At 37.4% G+C, this 18,552-nt stretch overlaps 1 protein-coding gene across 5 annotated transcripts in view; it reads right to left on the bottom strand.

Annotated features, from left to right (window-relative positions):
• LOC138711219 (1-phosphatidylinositol 4,5-bisphosphate phosphodiesterase-like) overlaps positions 1-18,552 on the bottom strand; it is a 67,960-nt gene that overhangs the window by 13,588 nt on the left and 35,820 nt on the right. For all 5 annotated transcript variants that reach the window (XM_069842618.1, XM_069842617.1, XM_069842614.1 and 2 more), the window contains 5 exons: positions 12,594-12,764; positions 9,747-9,897; positions 6,045-6,409; positions 1,624-1,788; positions 616-820 (listed from right to left, as the gene is read on the bottom strand). In XM_069842618.1, coding sequence (XP_069698719.1) covers positions 616-820; positions 1,624-1,788; positions 6,045-6,409; positions 9,747-9,897; positions 12,594-12,764 — 1,057 coding nt within the window. The remainder of the gene's footprint in view (positions 1-615; positions 821-1,623; positions 1,789-6,044; positions 6,410-9,746; positions 9,898-12,593; positions 12,765-18,552) is intronic.

Genomic DNA, 18,552 nt, shown 5'->3' with positions numbered 1-18,552 from the left:
TAAAGACAATTTGTTTCAGCATTTCAGTGTTTACTTCTGATTTCAGTATTTCTTCTGCTAAATTTAGATTATATTCTATATTGAATAGAGTTAAAGGGTTTGGTTTAATTTGTAAGTTTTCTTTTAAATTCGGGATATTGATTTTCTGTTTTAATTCTTGAACAATGGATATGAAACTTTTTTTAGTTTTCAATCTACAAAGAGGACTGTATGAATGCCAATTGTTACCTGGTAATCTGATAAGTTTTTCATATTGAATCAGTACTTTTTCTTGTATTGTCATTTTGATGACATTTTGTGATTGACATGGCCTTTATGGTTTTAACTGAAAACTGATTCCTTTTGTCAGACCAAATTGAATTCAACAATGAAAACACTCTTTTTGATGATGCATTGATGCCACATATTCGTAACACAAAACTTACAATCTAAATTATGTTTGTAAAACTCATGAATCTATCTTTCATAATAAAATAAAAGAAAAAGAAATATTTTAACAATAATTTAGGGAACCGGGACGCCATACTTTTCTCGGGACAGGGGACAAGAGGCTGAAAAAAGAGACAATCCCGTTAAAAACAGGATGTCTGGTCACCCTATCTTACACGCACTTACCTTCGAACTCATCGGGCACATATATCTTGAGCTCGATGTTGCAGAAAAGCATCGGCAGGGACATGGGGAAGTTGGCCTCAGTACGCAGGGCAATATGGCGGTAGCCAGTTTGCAAGCTTTCCAGCGGCAGGATGCGCTGGCCCACCAGCCTGCCATTCTCTTCATACACACCGAAGCGCAGCATGGCCAGGTCGGGAAGCACCACCTGCACACAGCCCTCCCATTAGGGTCACTACTCATCCCAGCAGTTTCTGTCCAATTTTTCTATATCTCAAGAGGGCTGTCATTACTAGGGCTAAGATAATTATGTACCAGTAAATACATCTGTATATATATAGTTTACTAGTGAAGAGTATGTCCATTTAAAATCATCTGCAAAGTAGGTAATTCTGACTACAATGCTAGATTTCTGAAGCACGTATGTTTACATATTTTGACTTTTATCAAAAGAAAGATCAATCAAACCTATCAATTCCAAATTAAAAGCAATAATGAAAACGTTCAGTGGAATAAACTGATAACTGGACGTAAATGGATTCCAGACTTTCCCGCAAATCATCTGTAGCAATGTTCAGATTTGTTACTGGTCACGATTTCCTAGGCAAACACCTGCATAAAACTGGAGTATTTGCGTCGCCAAATTGCCTTTTGTGTTCAAAGGAAGAAGAAATGGATGACAGACATTTATTAATATGTGATGCACTTTTAACATTTAAGGACCCCATCTTTAAATATTGGGAGGCGAAAAGAAGAATGACTTTATTGTAAAATTCAGAGCATTAGATACATACATATATACAATAAGTTAAAATGTTATTAAATGTGAAAACATGCAATGTGTAACTTGTATTAAGTTTTATTTCCGCATACATTTTACAGAAATTTAATGAATACTTCAATTGGTTTAAACCTTTATTTTCGAGCTACTTTCCTTCCCTGCTAATGAGTTCTAGAATGATTGAAATTAAAAGCGGCAACTCTAATATCCATAACGTAACATCTACAAACCTTTCGGAAAAGGAATGGTTCCTCATTGTAGACAGGTTTCAGCCCATTGGAGGGCACTGTGCGTGTTCGGAACTCCCGTCTGATAGTATCTGTAGGCAGCCCGAACATGTCCACTTCCACATAAGTGCCTACCTTTCTGTCTGACAAGAACTGTCCAGAGATCACCTGAAACAAAATAATGTAATCAGAAAGAAACTTATGATTGGTTATAAATAAATGAAATGGCAACATTGTCAATATTATTTTATTACCAGAAGATTATAATAGTTATTTATGCAACTAATGGGACGTGCATTATTATTATTATTATTATTATTACTATTATTATTATTATTATCGTTCGAGTGTGTTTTTGAAGAACAAGGTGTTAGCAGAGTTCTTTAATCACATGAGAACAATAATAATGACCCTCCCACTAGTTTCATATGCGAGAATGTATTAAATTTCTCTAATTTTTAATAGCTCGAGTATGGTACAAAAATGCGAGTCCCAAAAATTTGCCACATCCTCAAGACTTGCCACCCCAGGCCATGGCCCATGTTTATCCATGTGTAAATACGATCCTACTGTCTGTTACTAAGGAGAAGACGAGCGGAAAGAATGTGACCTTCTTGACTATCGCTGCTGATTATTATAAACATCGCTCAGATAAGCATCCCAGTAGCCAGGTTATTACTCGTGCAGGAAACATGAGTAACAATGCGTATGGAAATTAAAGCTGTGTTGAACAGAAGGAGACCTAATGTTTCTGCTTACTGCAGTACAAATATTGCACGTGTTGTCGTATGTTATCTGTTCACATCCCTTCCTCCTCAGACCGCTCTCCTCTTCTCCTGAGTCACCGACAGTACCAGTACATGATCTGGCAAAATGCCAATTAGAGTAATTCATTCATTCATTCATTCATTCAGTCATAGTGTTGTGCCCAAGGGGAAGTCTTTCACTGCAAACCCACCATTCCCCAGTCTTTCCTACTTTCTGCTCTCCTCTTAATCTCCAATACAACTTATGTCGTCATCTGATATCTTCATCTGCCCTGAACTCTTCTCCCATTCACCATTCCTTCCAGTGGATCCTTCAGGAGGCAGTTTTTTCTCAGCCAGTGACCCAGCCAATTCCTTTTCCTCTTTCTGATCAGTTTCAGCATCATTCTTTCTTCACCCGCTCTTTCCAACACAGCTTCGTTTCTTATTCTGTCTGTCCATTTTACACTCTCCAACCTTCTCCATATCCACATTTCAAATGCTTCTATAGAGAATTCCATGTTAAGAAAAAAGGATTGGTTTTATGGGCCTTGCCTAATACATTGTACAAGCTATGTGGTAGGTAGGGCGGCCGGGTAGCTCAGTTGGTAGAGCAGCTGGCTACGGACTGGAAGGTCCGGGGTTCGATCCCAGGTGGTGACAGGATTTTTTCTCGTTGCCAAACTTTCAGAACGGTCCCGAGGTTCACTCAGCCTCCTATAAAAGTGAGTACCGGGTCTTTCCCGGGGGTAAAAGGCGGTCAGAGCATGGTGCCGACCACACCACCTCATTCTAGTGCCGAGGTCATGGAAAGCATTGGGCTCTACCTCCATGCCCCCCAAGTGCCTTCATGGCATGTTACGGGGATACCTTTACCTTTTATGTGGTAGGTAGACGTTTCTATGGCAACTGGTCATTTGATGGAATAGTTCCATATGCTCAATGCTTTTTTCATAATGTGAAATCCTCTATAGTCGCTTCTCTTCACGCCAACGTAATGTCCATGTTTCTGCCCCATATAATGCCACACTCCACACAAAGCACTTCACTAGTCTCTTCCTTAGTTTTTTTCCCCAAAAGTCTGCAGAAGATGCTCCTTTTCCTATTAAAAGCTTCCTTTGCCATTGCTATTCTCTTTTTGACTTCCTGGCAGCAGCTCATTTTACTGCTTATAGTACATCCCAACTATTTGAAGCTGTCCACTTGCTCACTGTCTCATTCAGAATTCGCACATTTACCTTCTTTATTTTCCTTCTGATAACCATGGTCTTCGTTTTGTTGGCATTTATCTTCATGCCATACTGCTCAAAGCTGTCATTTAGCTTCAGTAGCACATCCCTTACTATCACCTCCTCATCCAAGTAGATGTTGAACAGGGTAGGTGATAAAGGACATGCATCCTTGACATACTCCTCTTCCTATTTCACTTCCTTCTGACATTTCTTCTCCTATCCTGACTTTGACTTGTTTCATATAAAGGTTACTGAGCAGCCTCCTCTCTTTCCAATCCACGCCAATTTTCTTTAGGATCCCCATCAGTTTATTTCAATCCATTCTGTCAAACGCCTTTTCTAGGTCCACAAATACTTCATACACTTATTTATTCGTCTCTTATCTTTTGCCGATTGTTTGTAGCAGTCAATTGGGCAAAAACGTATTACGGCGAACGCCAGTAGGGGAAGTTATCCCCACCCGCGCCGCTCGGCACCTCGCTCGCATGCTCTTTCTCTCTCTCTACTGTCTCTCTCTACTATGTCCCGCTTCGATGGATCACTGCCTACCACTATGTAATACGCATTAGACAATACGCATTAGACAACTGTCGACAACCACAATGCAATACGCATTAGACAATACGCATTAGACAACTGTCCACAACACGTACTGACACAACACAACACAACACAATGTAATGTGGTTTTCATTAAACAACACTCACCTGTTAACTTTGCACGTCCTCGAAGTAACACAATAGTCTTTTTTTCCCCACAGGTTGGACACTCGTAATGGGTACACGTCTTTGGTACGGATCATCACTACACGTGGTTACGTCTGTACACGAAGTTGGACACGGACACAATGAAGCCATCCCTGTAGTCAACCCCTACCAAGCGACATTCACAAGCCCACCAGTTTCTACCCACGCTATTCGGTCATTGTCCCCTTCTACAATACGTTATGGCAGTTCCCTTAAACATAAATAGATTCATTTTCCCTTCTATCCCCAACTCGCCTCGGTAGCCGAGAGGTCTAAAGCGTGAACAAAGTGCGTGCGTTTAGGTTTGGTTACGAACTTTCTCGGATCGAATCTCCCCTCCTGCGAAGTCGTAAGAAAAAAAAAGAGAGAGACATTAAGCAAGGAACAGAGAAGAAGAGACTGGAGAGAGAAAGAGAGAAAGAGAGAGAGAGAGTGACAGGACGAAGTTCCTCATTTGCTTCGTAGATGTCGTTATTCTTTTTGTTCCACTTTCCTACACTAGATGTCACCCCACCCTAAACCCCTATTTCCACTCTTTCCCGCTAGGGTGTGTGGTGAGCTTGTAGGGGAAAAGTGGAAAGGGGACATGGGCGGAGCTTTGCGTTCGCCGTATTACGTTTTTCCCGTCAATTGCATCTCTCGTACCTTTTCCATTCCTAAAGCCAAACTGCTCTTCTTCCAAAATGTCCTTCCATCTTAGAACATAAACGTCAATTCAGTATTTGCAGGAGAATCTTCGTCAAGTGTGATATCAGGCTGATAGTTCATTACATTTCTTGGCATTATTTTTCTTCGGTATTGGAAACAACATTGTCTCTGTAAAATCTTCAGGCCAGTCGCACAATAATTGAATTTAATGATATGAAATAGCGAATAACATAAGGTTACCACTGCCTATGTTATTCATTCACAGGATAAGATGATATATAGATATTATCTGTGAAATGTACTTATATTGCTGAAATCTCCCCTAGAAAGAGATTAATTTAAGAGACAGTCCGTTATTTTTCCTCAAATGTAGATGAACTTGATGAAGATAATTTATTTGATGAAATTTCTTGCTTGAAAAAATATGTGACTTCAGAGAAAATGGCAAAACTGAATGAAGAAAATGCTACTCTTTGCTCAAAATAGAGTGGAATTTTTTTTTTAATTTTCTCTGAGAAAATGATTCCATGTGCAAAACTCCAAAAGTTGATCGAACTATCTCTATGTCGTCCTGGAAGTAATGCTTCAGAAAGAGTTTCTTCAATGAACATGATGTGGATATCCTAAAATTCCAGAATGAGTTTAGAAACTGTTCATGCAATGCTTAACCAACTTAGACATGCTGTCAGATATTTTCTGAAAAATTGAATATCTCCTCAAAGATCGTTGTATATCATATGCAAAAGCAGTTGATATACAACGTTCTTTAGGGAGGTCTTCAATTGGTATCCATAGACGACTTGCTAAAAAAATTCACTCTTCTGGAAAAAAAACCCACTAGTTTAGTCTGTAAATAGAATGGGTAGGCCTACCATTATTTTAATTCTTTAAATTGTGGTAAAAACAAAATAAGAGAACGACAATCTACCAGAAATGTTAAAAATATATATATTTTTTTATATGTCGATTGAAAAAAAAACTGGTAATCTTAAAATAACAATTAGTTGAAGATGGTGGTAACCAAAGTTACTCTGTAGTGGTGTACACTTCACCTGTACTGAACACTGAGCAGCAATGACTCCATCTACAGGTGCCTCAGCGAAGGGATCAAAGCTGCGGTCGGCCCGACGCATGAAATCTGGTTTCAGAAGGTAGCCGCAGTTCCCATTGTATTCGAACTTGCCCTGGTTGAGCTGCATGTGTAGATCAGAAGTCTGAAAGTTCAGGGACACCATCTGGCAGCCAACGTTCCAGAACATCTGTGGCATGTAGTTTGAGGAGTCTGCACGGACACCCTTAGGGTAAATACGTGACATCTGCTTCTTGTTGTAGTTGACGAACTCAGTGGGATGTGCCATTAAGAGAGCCTGTCCAGTGGTCTCCGCAAATGATGACATGTTGAAGTGTAGGTTCTCCTCTGTAAAAGTCAAATTCAAATCACGTGAAGCAAGCCCTACTTGTGCAGAAAAGAAAATTTATATTGATTCTAACACGTCGTGAGTGGATGTTTATGACAAGTACTATTCGCAAAAGTTTCCTTGGTAGTTCGATTTCCTAGTGCTCACTGGTTTCCCTGTAGCTATCTGTTTTGTACCGGGAAGTCTCATAAGCAGGGCTAGGATTTATGTGTAATAAAAATGGTTAAATATGGACAGACATGGTATAAAAATTTTCAAAGTATGGAGTAAAATACGGACTAAAATTTTCTAAAAACAGTGCAAAATAATGTCAAGAAAATCTGTATTGCATACTTACAAAAAGAGTACAATAACACTAAAGATTTATTGCTTAAATATGATACATTCCTTTCTTCTTTCACATCCGAACAAGACATTGCACGTCTCCTAGCTCTTCAAGAGAGTGAGTCTGGAGCTTGGTTACATGCATTACCTTCTCCTCACATCGGCACCCTAATAGATAGTACATCCTTTAAAATCGCAATAGCTTTACGCCTTGGTTGTAAACTCTGCCAGCCACACCAATGTATTTGCAGGGGAATTGCTGATATTTACGGTCATCATGCACTCAGCTGTGCGAACTCCACTTGTGCTGACACTCTAGCTCCAGCTCACTTGCCGAATACCTCCAGACACGCAGCATCTGCTGCTGAATTAGCCGTGAAGAAGAAAATCAATAAATATGCCCATCTTTTAGACAATTATATCTTTGTCCCATTTGCTGTGGAGACCTTTGGTCCTTGGAGTCATGACAAAGTTTTGGTATCTCAAATCGGCCAAATTTTGATCTCCATTACTGGTGATCGCCGTTGCACTACTTATTTGCGTCAACGCTTAAGTATTGCTATTCAACGCGGAAATGCAATGAGCGTTTTGGGTACTCTTCCAGAGTCCAGCCCTTTGGACGAACTTTTTCTCCTGTAAAATTTTTTATCTCTATGTAAATGTTTATATTTAGTGTTTATTTTGAAAGTCTCAGAACAAGAATTTAAAATTAATGAAAGCCACAGAACAAGAGTTTAAAATTAATGAAAAACACAGAACAAGAATTTAAAATTAATGAAAAACACAGACCAAGAATTTAAAATCAATGAAAAACACAGAACAAGAATTTAAAGTTAATGAAAGCCACAGAACAAGAATTTAAAGTTAATGAAAGCCACAGAACAAGAATTTAAAGTTAATGAAAGCCACAGAACAAGAGTTTAAAATTAATGAAAAACACAGAACAAGAATTTAAAACAAGAATTTAAAATTAATGAAAAACACAGAACAAGAATTTAAAGTTAATGAAAGCCATAGAACAAGAGTTTAAAATTAATGAAAGCCACAGAACAAGAATTTAAAATTAATGAAAAACACAGAACAAGAATTTAAAATTAATGAAAAACATAGAACAAGAATTTAAAGTTAATGAAAGCCACAGAACAAGAGTTTAAAATTAATGAAAGCCACAGAACAAGAATTTAAAGTTAATGAAAGCCACAGAACAAGAGTTTAAAATTAATGAAAGCCACAGAACAAGAATTTAAAGTTAATGAAAGCCACAGAACAAGAGTTTAAAATTAATGAAAAACACAAAACAAGAATTTAAAATTAATGAAAAACACAGAATAAGAATTTAAAGTTAATGAAAGCCACAGAACAAGAGTTTAAAATTAATGAAAGCCACAGAACAAGAATTTAAAGTTAATGAAAGCCACAGAACAAGAGTTTAAAGTTAATGAAAGCCACAGAACAAGAATTTAAAATTAATGAAAAACACAGAACAAGAATTTAAAATTAATGAAAGCCACAGAACAAGAATTTAAAGTTAATGAAAGCCACAGAACAAGAGTTTAAAATTAATGAAAAACACAGAACAAGAATTTAAAGTTAATGAAAGCCACAGAACAAGAGTTTAAAGTTAATGAAAGCCACAGAACAAGAATTTAAAATTAATGAAAAACACAGAACAAGAATTTAAAATTAATGAAAAACACAGAACAAGAATTTAAAGTTAATGAAAGCCACAGAACAAGAGTTTAAAATTAATGAAAGCCACAGAACAAGAATTTAAAGTTAATGAAAGCCACAGAACAAGAATTTAAAGTTAATGAAAGCCACAGAACAAGAGTTTAACATTTTTGATAAGATATTAAAATAACTAGGACATCTGTTGATAGTCCTCATTCGAAAAATCACTTACATAAGATTGTAATTTTACAGACGATGACTTACAATCTGGTGGTGAATGAACAAATATATACTGTAAATCACACTGAAGAGACACCCAAAGCTCATACACGACTGATGATAATTCGTTAACTACAGGGCAGAACAAGTTACAGCTAAACTCTTAAACCTGAACTTTCTATCAATAGTAAATGGACTTGACTAGTCGACAATCCCAGATAGATTGATTCTTTAATTAAATGTTAAATGATTTTCTGAGAAAAATAGCTTTGAAATCATAAAATATGAAATATATTTAAAATAAAATGTTACATTATGTAAAGACATGCGAGTTTTCCTCAAATATGGACAAATATGGAAACTAAAATATGTTTTAAATCACTCCAAATACTCCAATTCGTAAACATATGACAAAATTATAGCTGTAGGTAATGAAAAAACAAATATGTAACATATACACACTAACAGATAATATAAAACTAAACAACTTATCTGGTATCACCATGTCCAAAGAATGGGGAATGAAGCAAGAAGTAGTATTTAACTTGATACCACTGGAACTAAGAAAATAAGGGAGACCAAGAATGAGTTAGCCAGAAGGTAGAGAGAACAAAATACATACAAGAGGAATCAAGAAAGACTTATGGAAGAATCAATATGGATGGAGATTGGGAATCAGAACACAGCATATTCTGTTATAAACCGAAATTAAGAAAATAAATTCATCTTCTAAATGTCCAATACAAAATAATAATCAATAAAACCCAACAATAAATAAAAACAAAATTTTAAATAATTCATTTGAGAAACTGACACTAACCCTAAGTAAAACACAAATTCATAAATTTGAAAATAATTTTATTTATATAATTATATTTTTGGAATAACAGTTCAAGAAAATAAACTAGTCTATACAAGTTCGTTTATCGAAGAAGAAGAAGAAGAAGAAGACGTATTATGTAACATATAGTACTGATTTGAGCTGTAACTCAATGTTTATCACTAACACAACAATCACCATCAGCAGAATCTCACAAATAAATTTGATCTAGTAAATGCATTATTAATTATTGTCAAATGATGTCGTAGGGTAGGAAAGTATACAAGATCCTGGTGACTCACTCTGAGCGTACTCAAAGCCCTGGAACTTGACTGGCTGTGTGTAGTTCACCATGGAGGAGAGCCATGGGTGGACTTTTGTTGTGGAGCCCCTGTATCCTACCTCATCAGGTATGACAGCATTCTCAGCTGCTTCTGAAGCCTCTGGCGGTTCCTGCAACAAAGTTTCACACACAGATGTTACTGGCAGGGACAGCCTGAATTTTATACTAGCAACAAGAGGTTTCAAGGTTACTTACTTACTGGCTTTTAAGGAACCCAGAGGTTCATTGCCGCCCTCATATAAGCCTGCCATTGGTCCCTATCCTGAGCAAGATTAATCCAGTCTCTACCACCATATCCCACCTCCCTCAAATCCATTTTAATATTATCTTCCCACCTACGTCTCGGCCTCCCCAAAGGTCTTTTTCCCTCCGGCCTCCCAACTAACACTCTATATACATTTCTGGATTCGCCCATACGTGCTACATGCCCTGCCCATCTCAAACGTCTGGATTTTATGTTCCCAATTATGTCAGGTGAAGACTACAATGCGTGCAGTTCTGCATTGTGTAACTTTCTCCATTCTCCTGTAACTTCATCCCGCTTAGCCCCAAATATTTTCCTAAGAACCTTATTCTCAAACACCCTTAATCTCTGTTCCTCTCTCAAAGTGAGAGTCCAAGTTTCACAACCATACAGAACAATCGGTAATATAACTGTTTTATAAATTCTAACTTTCAGATTTTTTGACAGCAGACTAGATGACAAAAGCTTCTCAACCGAGTAGTAACACGCATTTCCCATATTTATTCTGTGTTTAATTTCCTCCCGAGTGTCATTTATATTTGTTACTGTTGCTCCAAGATATTTGAATTTTTCCACCTCTTCAAAAGATAAATCTCCAATTTTTATAGTTCCATTTCGTACAATATTCTGGTCACGAGACATAATCATATACTTAGTCTTTTCGGGATTTACTTCCAACCCTATCGCTTTACTTGCTTCAACTAGAATTTCCGCGTTTTCCCTAATCGTTTGTGGATTTTCTCCTAGCATATTCACGTCATCCGCATAGACAAGAAGCTGATGTGGTTTCAAGGTTAATGAAGAAAATTTTTCCCTTGAGATATTTTATTGGCTTACTGACTTTTGGTTAGTATTACAAATTGTACTGATATAATTACAAATTTTCCTAAAAATTTTCCCTTTATTAAGCATTTTTTTAGCTTATTGCTTTTATTGTTCACTAGATTGTGCATTAATATGCCTGGGTTAAATCCCGAATCTCTCCGCAGTGCATATGAAGAGGAGGCATATGTCACTGTTGATAGTGATTCGTCTTTTGGATGGGGACGTTAAGCCTGGCAACCTCCTTGGTGCTATTCAACAGGAGTAGGCTACGTGCCGGCACCGGGTTTCCCCTTCTCCCTTCCTTCCTCATCTCATCATCGTCACCCATTCCCTATATTACACTTATACGAACACTTACACATATACTCAACCTAATACACGACATAACTCTCCACAGATACACATCATGTACAGCATGGCTCGCCAAAGTGGTGTGCAACTAAAGTGAGGTTAGTTCGGGATGCTCAAGTTTTACAGGAGCTGTTCCCTGCCAAGAGAAGACATGATCACCGGGAATAGTGCTTCCGCATTCTTGGCACACAAGCAATGAGTGACACTGCAGTTTCACTTTAGTTGTGTTGTGTTGTGAGAAGTAAGTTGGCCATGGGATTACCTGCCATTTGCCTTACAATTGGGGAAGAAATTAAATCAGGTAATCAGCCCAAACGAGAATCAAACCCACACCCATGCACAGCTGTAGATCACCTTTCCATTCTCACCACCACCACCTCCCTGGAAAGGATCTTCTATACCCAGATTTTCAGTGTTTACAGAAACTCCCTGAGAATATGTTCAGCATGCCTCCAGGTGGTCATTTGAAATACAAGACAAAACAAAAATTATACAATGGCCACATTGCGTAACTTTGTACAGACCTAGAAATAAAATTCAGGTCACCTGAATTTTTCAAGTTCCTAAGCTTGTGCAGTATGTTATATAGTAGAACTCCAAATATCCTGATCACTAATTATCCGAATTACGTTCCAGCACAGTTTGAAATTGTTTATTCAAAGAAAGTTCATATGTTTAGGTTTTTTATATCGTGTACTGTACTACTGTTCTCCAACCAGGAGATAAACCGTGAAAGGAATGTGCTTACTTTGCATCATCTATTGTAGCGCAGTAGATAGATAATATTATCGTTATAACGTTAGTTTAAAAATCATGTGCTCTCCTGCATATGATATTTCCTGTATGGAGGGATTAAAAGACCAGGAGATTAACTGTGATCTAATTTTGTAACTAGGGTAGTATAAAAATGTGTATATCAGTGTTATGGTTTGTGCTTTGAGAGATAGCCAATAGAGATACGAGTACCCACGTGTGTGACCTTATGACATCTTATGACATCAACATTCATTCACAGCATCACTCCGCTTCGTTCCATTCCCTGGAGACTTCCTCGTGGTTGGAGTACAGTCCCATACATAAGTAAAGTTCTGTTCTGTATGGAATATGAAGAGCACTTGTAATTTTAATCCGTTTAAAATTCTATTTTGTTTGAATATGTGTAACTTTGTTCATTATAAACTGTAGGCCTACATGCAATAGCTTACTATTGTTGTTTCTAGACTCTTTCCACATCTGACCCAATTATCCAGATTCCTGCATATCCGGATCATACTACCTCCTATTAGTCCGGATAATTGGAGTTCAGCTGTAACTGGAACTTGGAAAATTCAGGTGGCCGAAATTTTGTTTCTGGGTCTGTACATCACCTAGACAGTTGCACATCACCTCCAAGAAGGGGGCGAAAGCGTCCTCTTTCTCCTCGTCCTGGATGGCCAGCTGCCCCTGTAGAAACAGCTCCAACTGCGCCTTCTCCACTTCAGGCTTCAGTCTCTTGTTTTTAATAAGGATCTTGTACTTTAGCTGGTTTGGTGAAGGCAAAGGTACTCCTGGCTCCAGCTGCAAGTAAACAGCCACTTATAATCTCTGTGTCTGTGTGTGTGTTTTTAATGAATGTTTACTTACTCGTAAATGACAAATTACAACTAACTAAAATTAACAATAATTCACGGAACTAGTAATGCAGCAGAGCAAACATAAATCGAGGTATATAGCAGAGCAGGATATAGCCCTACAGAGATAAGGGGAATGATAGAAACCTCTGTGAAAACACCATATGCTGAGTTTATAGTACCTATATTAGTTGTCCATTTGTACATCGTTTCTAAAGAAGTACTCGTCCAACTTATAAAAACAATGGTTTAGAGAGTTTCGAAAGGAATTTTCTGTTTTATTACTGCAGATAATGGTTGGAAGCGAATTAAAGGTTTTGGAACATAAGTAAATGGGAAATGATTAAAAAAGTTTTGTAGTATGTTCAGAGAGCGCTATGGCATTCTTTGCTTTTTTAAATTTTAATTGGTTATTTAACGATGCTGTATCAACTACTAGATTATTTAGCGTCGATGAGATGGTATTTGGCGAGATGAAGCCGAGGATTCGCCATAGATTACCTGGGATTCACCCTATGGTTGGGGAAAACCTCGGAAAAACCCAACCAGGTAATCAGCCCAAGCGGGGATCGAACCCGCGCCCGAACGGAACTTCAGACCGGCAGGCAAGCGCCTTAACCAACTGAGCCACGCTGGTGGCGGAATTCTGGTTTCGAATATCATAAAAATGATAATCAGAATTTTTCTTCAATAAATGTTTAAGTTTGAAAGCATATTGGGCACATTCGAAGATAATTGTAATTCGTAATATATATATATATATATTTGAATATGAGATTACTTACTTACTTACTTACAAATGGCTTTTAAGGAACCCGAAGGTTCATTGCCGCCCTCACATAAGCCCGCCAGTGGTCCATATCCTGTGCAACATTAATCCAGTCTCTATCATCACACCCCACCTCCCTCAAATCCATTTTAATATTATCCTCCCATCTATGTCTCGGCCTCCCTAAAGGTCTTTTTCCCTCCGGTCTCCCAACTAACACTCTATATGCATTTCTGGATTCGCCCATACGTGCTACATGCCCTGCCCATCTCAAACGTCTGGATTTAATGTTCCTAATTATGTCAGGTGAAGAACACAATGCGTGCAGTTCTGTGTTGTGTAAATTTCTCCATTCTCCTGTAACTTCATCCCGCTTAGCCCCAAATATTTTCCTTAGCACCTTATTCTCAAACACCCTGAACCTATGTTCCTCTCTCAGAGTGAGAGTCCAAGTTTCACAACCATAAAGAACAACCGGTAATATAACTGTTTTATAAATTCTAACTTTCAGGTTTTTCGACAGCAGACTGGATGATAAGAGCTTCTCAACCGAATAATAACACGCATTTCCCATATTTATTCTGCGTTTAATTTCCTCCCAAGTGTCATTTATATTTGTTACTGTTGCTCCAAGATATTTGAATTTTACACCTCTTCGAAGGATAAATCTCCAATTTTTATATTTCCATTTCGTACAATATTCTGGTCACGAGACATAATCATATACTTTGTCTTTTCGGGATTTACTTCCAAACCGATTGCTCTACTTGCTTCGCTCCGTGTTTTCCCTAATCGTTTGTGTATTTTCTCCTAACATATTCACATCATCCGCATAGACAAGAAGCTGATGTAACCCGTTCAATTCCAAACCCTGCCTGTTATCCTGAACTTTCCTAATGGCATATTCTAGAGCGAAGTTAAAAAGTAAAGGTGATAGTGCATCTCCCTGCTTTAGCCCGCAGTGAATTGGAAAAGCATCAGATAGAAACTGACCTATACGGACTCTGCTGTATGTTTCACTGAGACACATTTTAATTAATCGAACTAGTTTCTTGGGAATACCAAATTCAATAAGAATATCATATAATACTTCCCTCTTAACAGAGTCATAAGCCTTTTTGAAATCTATGAATAACTGATGTACTGTACCCTTATACTCCCATTTTTTCTCCATTATCTGTCGAATACAAAAAATCTGATCAATAGTCGATCTATTACGCCGAAAACCGCACTGATGATCCCCAATAATTTCATCTACGTACGGAGTTAATCTTCTCAAAAGAATATTGGACAAAATTTTGTACGACGTCAACAAAAGTGATATTCCTCGAAAGTTACCACAGTTGGTTTTGTCCCCCTTTTTAAAAATAGGTACAATTATGGACTCCTTCCATTGTTCTGGTACAATTTCCTTTTCCCAAATAGCAAGTACAAGTTTATAAATTTCGTTATATAATGCACTCCCACCCTCTTGTATTAATTCTGCTGGAATTTGATCGATACCTGGAGACTTGTACTTTTTCAGATTTTCTATCGCAATTTCGACTTCTGAAAGCATGGGTTCGGGTATAAATGGCTCAGCAGTTTGTATTTCAATTTCGTCCCGATCATTTCTATTTGGCCTATGTACATTTAGTAGTTGCGCAAAATAGTTTTTCCATCTGTTTAGGATTGATGGAGAGTCTGCAAGCAAGTCACCATTCTCATCCTTGATCACGTTTACCCTTGGCTGATATCGTTCTTAAATTCCTTTATACCCTTATATAAATCTCGAATGTTTTTATTCTTACTATTTGTTTCTACCTCATTCAGTTTTTCCTTCAAGTAACCTCTCTTTTTATTCATAAGTGTACGACTTGCTTCCCGTCTTTCATTGAAATAATTATCTCTCTTCTCCTCAACTGGATCCTGTAAGAATTTCAATTTTGCCTGTTTCCTTCTTTCTACTACCATGCAACAATCTTCATCAAACCACGGTTTCTTTTTCCTAGTTTCATAATAACCTATGCTCTGCTCAGCTGCAATTTTGATACTATCTCTGATATTTTCCCACACGCTATTAACATCTAATTCTTTCTCAACTTCGTCGGAACTTTCTAAAGTGGCAAACCTATTCGAAATTTCGACCTGATAATTTTGCTTAGCTTCCTCGTCCTTTAATTTCAAAATATTGAATTTAGTAATATTAACTTGCTGCTCAACTCGCTTGGCTACTGATAATCTTTCTCTTAATTCTCCAATCACCAAATAATGGTCAGAATTACAGTCTGCACCCCTGAAAGTTCGAATATCTACTATACTAGTATGTCTCCGTTTATCTATCAAGATGTGATCGATTTGGTTGTGTGTCAATCCATCTGGAGAAGTCCAAGTATATTTATGTATATCCTTATGGGGGAATGTTGTACTTTTGACAATTAAATTTTTCGATGTGGCAAAGTTGACTAATCTAACTCCATTGTCACTACTAATTGCGTGTAGGCTCTCTTTTCCAATAGTTGGTCTAAAAATATCCTCCCGTCCTACTTTAGCGTTGAAATCCCCCAATAAAATTTTCATGTGATATCTAGGGAACTGATCAAAAGTATGTTCTAATTCCTCATAGAAGCTATTCTTTATATGGTCGTCTTTCTCTTCTGTAGGGGCGTGAGCATTTATAACTATGATGTCGCACCATCTACCCTTAAGTACTAAATATGATAACCTGTCACTGATAAATTCGACCTTTTTTACTGCTGATTTTATTCTTTTATGAACAAAGAATCCTGTTCCTAATTGGTGATTATTGTTTCCTTCCCCATAATACAACAAGTAATCTCCTATTTGTGATATGCCATTCCCATCTAGCCTAACCTCTTGTACTCCCACGAAGTCTATTCTATATCTAGCTAGTTCTTTTGCTACTAATGTTACCCCTCCTGTTCTATAAAGACTAGTTACGTTCCAAGTGCCAAATCTCAAATCCTTATTCCTTTGCTGTGGTCGTGCCAGAGAATCAGTCCTATTCCGAGGCTTATTATAGGGATACGTAACAAGCTGTTTTTTTACGGTGATGGGTTGTTAGCCCTTCGCCCAACCCCCAAGCTGGAGGACCACCCCTTATCGGCTGTCCACGACTGCTTATTCAATATATTCGCAGCTACCCTCCATATCTGGAGGCCGTCTCCTCTATCCGCAACCTGAGGACGCGCCATGCCGTGGTGATAGGGACCCACAATACATGGTTGAATATGAGATTGGCAATCAATTTTTAATTTTGAAGAATATTCATATAGGAGTATTACAATAGTATTGTAAAATCTTTTCTTAATGTATGTATGTAATTTTTTTTTGCTTGCAATAAATTGTCAAAAATTGTCAAAGAAAAAAATTAAGGATGGAACTCTTAGGCCCGGTTGTAGAAACGCAAATCAAATCAGTCTCTGATCGCCAATCAGTTGATGTCTGATTTATTTGATTGTTCATTGCGTTGCACAAAAGTGAATCTCCAATCAACTTGTCTCAATTTACTGATTGCTGATTTGAGAAGGAAATACATTTGACAACAGCGCTATTTAGCAACCACAGCCAATCCGATGTTATTTAAAAGTCGCGAAACGAATGCATCAAGTGGGCAGTGAATAGGAAAACAAGTGAATGTTCAAGTGAATGTTTTGTTGCTTTTTGTAGAAAGGAAACAGGCGGATTCTATTTGTATATAGACTACAATACAGTGAAAAAAAAAAATGAAGCCAACAAAAAAAAAAAAAACGTGAGGGGGCTTCTGTTGTAGGATTTGCTAGGGGAGTCGACAAGAAATTGGAATATGCATAGCCTCCATAACCCAAAATAATTCCATTTCCCATCTCTCTGTTTACAAATGGAGCTCGTAACCTAACTCATTAAAAATATTGTGTTGTCATGTGTAGAACCCTGTCAACGGTCTACAACATTCCAGAATTTCAATGATGGTGTAGACTACATATTGCCTGTATATTCACAGAAAATAAACCTTTTCTATTTCGATAAAGTTCGGCATCATTTCAACAAGGTGATTGGATGGGGATGTGAACAGTCTATACAACCAATATTAGGCTACTCTTGGAAATCCTGACATGACTGAAAATTCTCTCTGGATTTCAAATCGTTCCCTGTTTGAAGTTTGGGGATTTATGAGACCCTGCCATAACAAAGCAATTTCATACGTAACATTCCTAACTACTCGGCAAATAGTTGATTTGTGGACCCTAACAAGATAACCCAAGACCATCTGAAAAATTCCAACAACATAAAATTTCAGCGTTATTAGAACTTGATTCATAGGAGAAAGTGGAAGGTTTCGATTTGTCTGTGTGCATATATTTGTTTCAATTTTTGAAAGTAACAAAACACACGAATCCTTACTTAACCTAAATCTTTGCTCAAATTTTCTGTCATTATACATAAAAACAATTCATGTCTATCACGGAAATGCCTTCTTCTTAATAATATTTTTTTCATTCCAAAGTTTCTTCATCAGAAGAATCCATTATGTCGAAAACAATATTGTTACACTGTAACTATTTACTATATAATTACAGTAACTGCATTATAAACAGAACAACATAAATAGCCTACTCGATCGATGATCAGTGACTTAACCAGCAAAAATCTGTTGATCAAATCTGATGGAAGACTGATCTCCGATCAAACACTTTGTTCTTTCTGCAACAGAAATAGAATTGATGGCCAATCAAACCCTCCTTGATTGCCAATCATATTTTGATCGGTGTTTCTGCAACCGGGCCTTAGAATCTTTTGTTCTTTGAATAGACGTTTCCAAGAGTCGCGAAGTTTAATTTTGAAAATTGTTCTAATTATTCGTTTTTGCAGGACAAGAATTCTATAAATATTAAGTACTGATCTGCTGCACCCCAAGAGATTACATTGTATTTTATCCTGGAGTAGATCTAGCTATAACAGCAAGACATAAGAGTTTTCCTGCTGC

The sequence above is a fragment of the Periplaneta americana genome, chromosome 12, assembly GCF_040183065.1.
Source record: "Periplaneta americana isolate PAMFEO1 chromosome 12, P.americana_PAMFEO1_priV1, whole genome shotgun sequence".
NCBI lineage: Eukaryota > Metazoa > Arthropoda > Insecta > Blattodea > Blattidae > Periplaneta > Periplaneta americana.
Note: the sequence above shows the minus strand (reverse complement) of the source record. Positions and strands in the feature narration are given on the sequence as shown.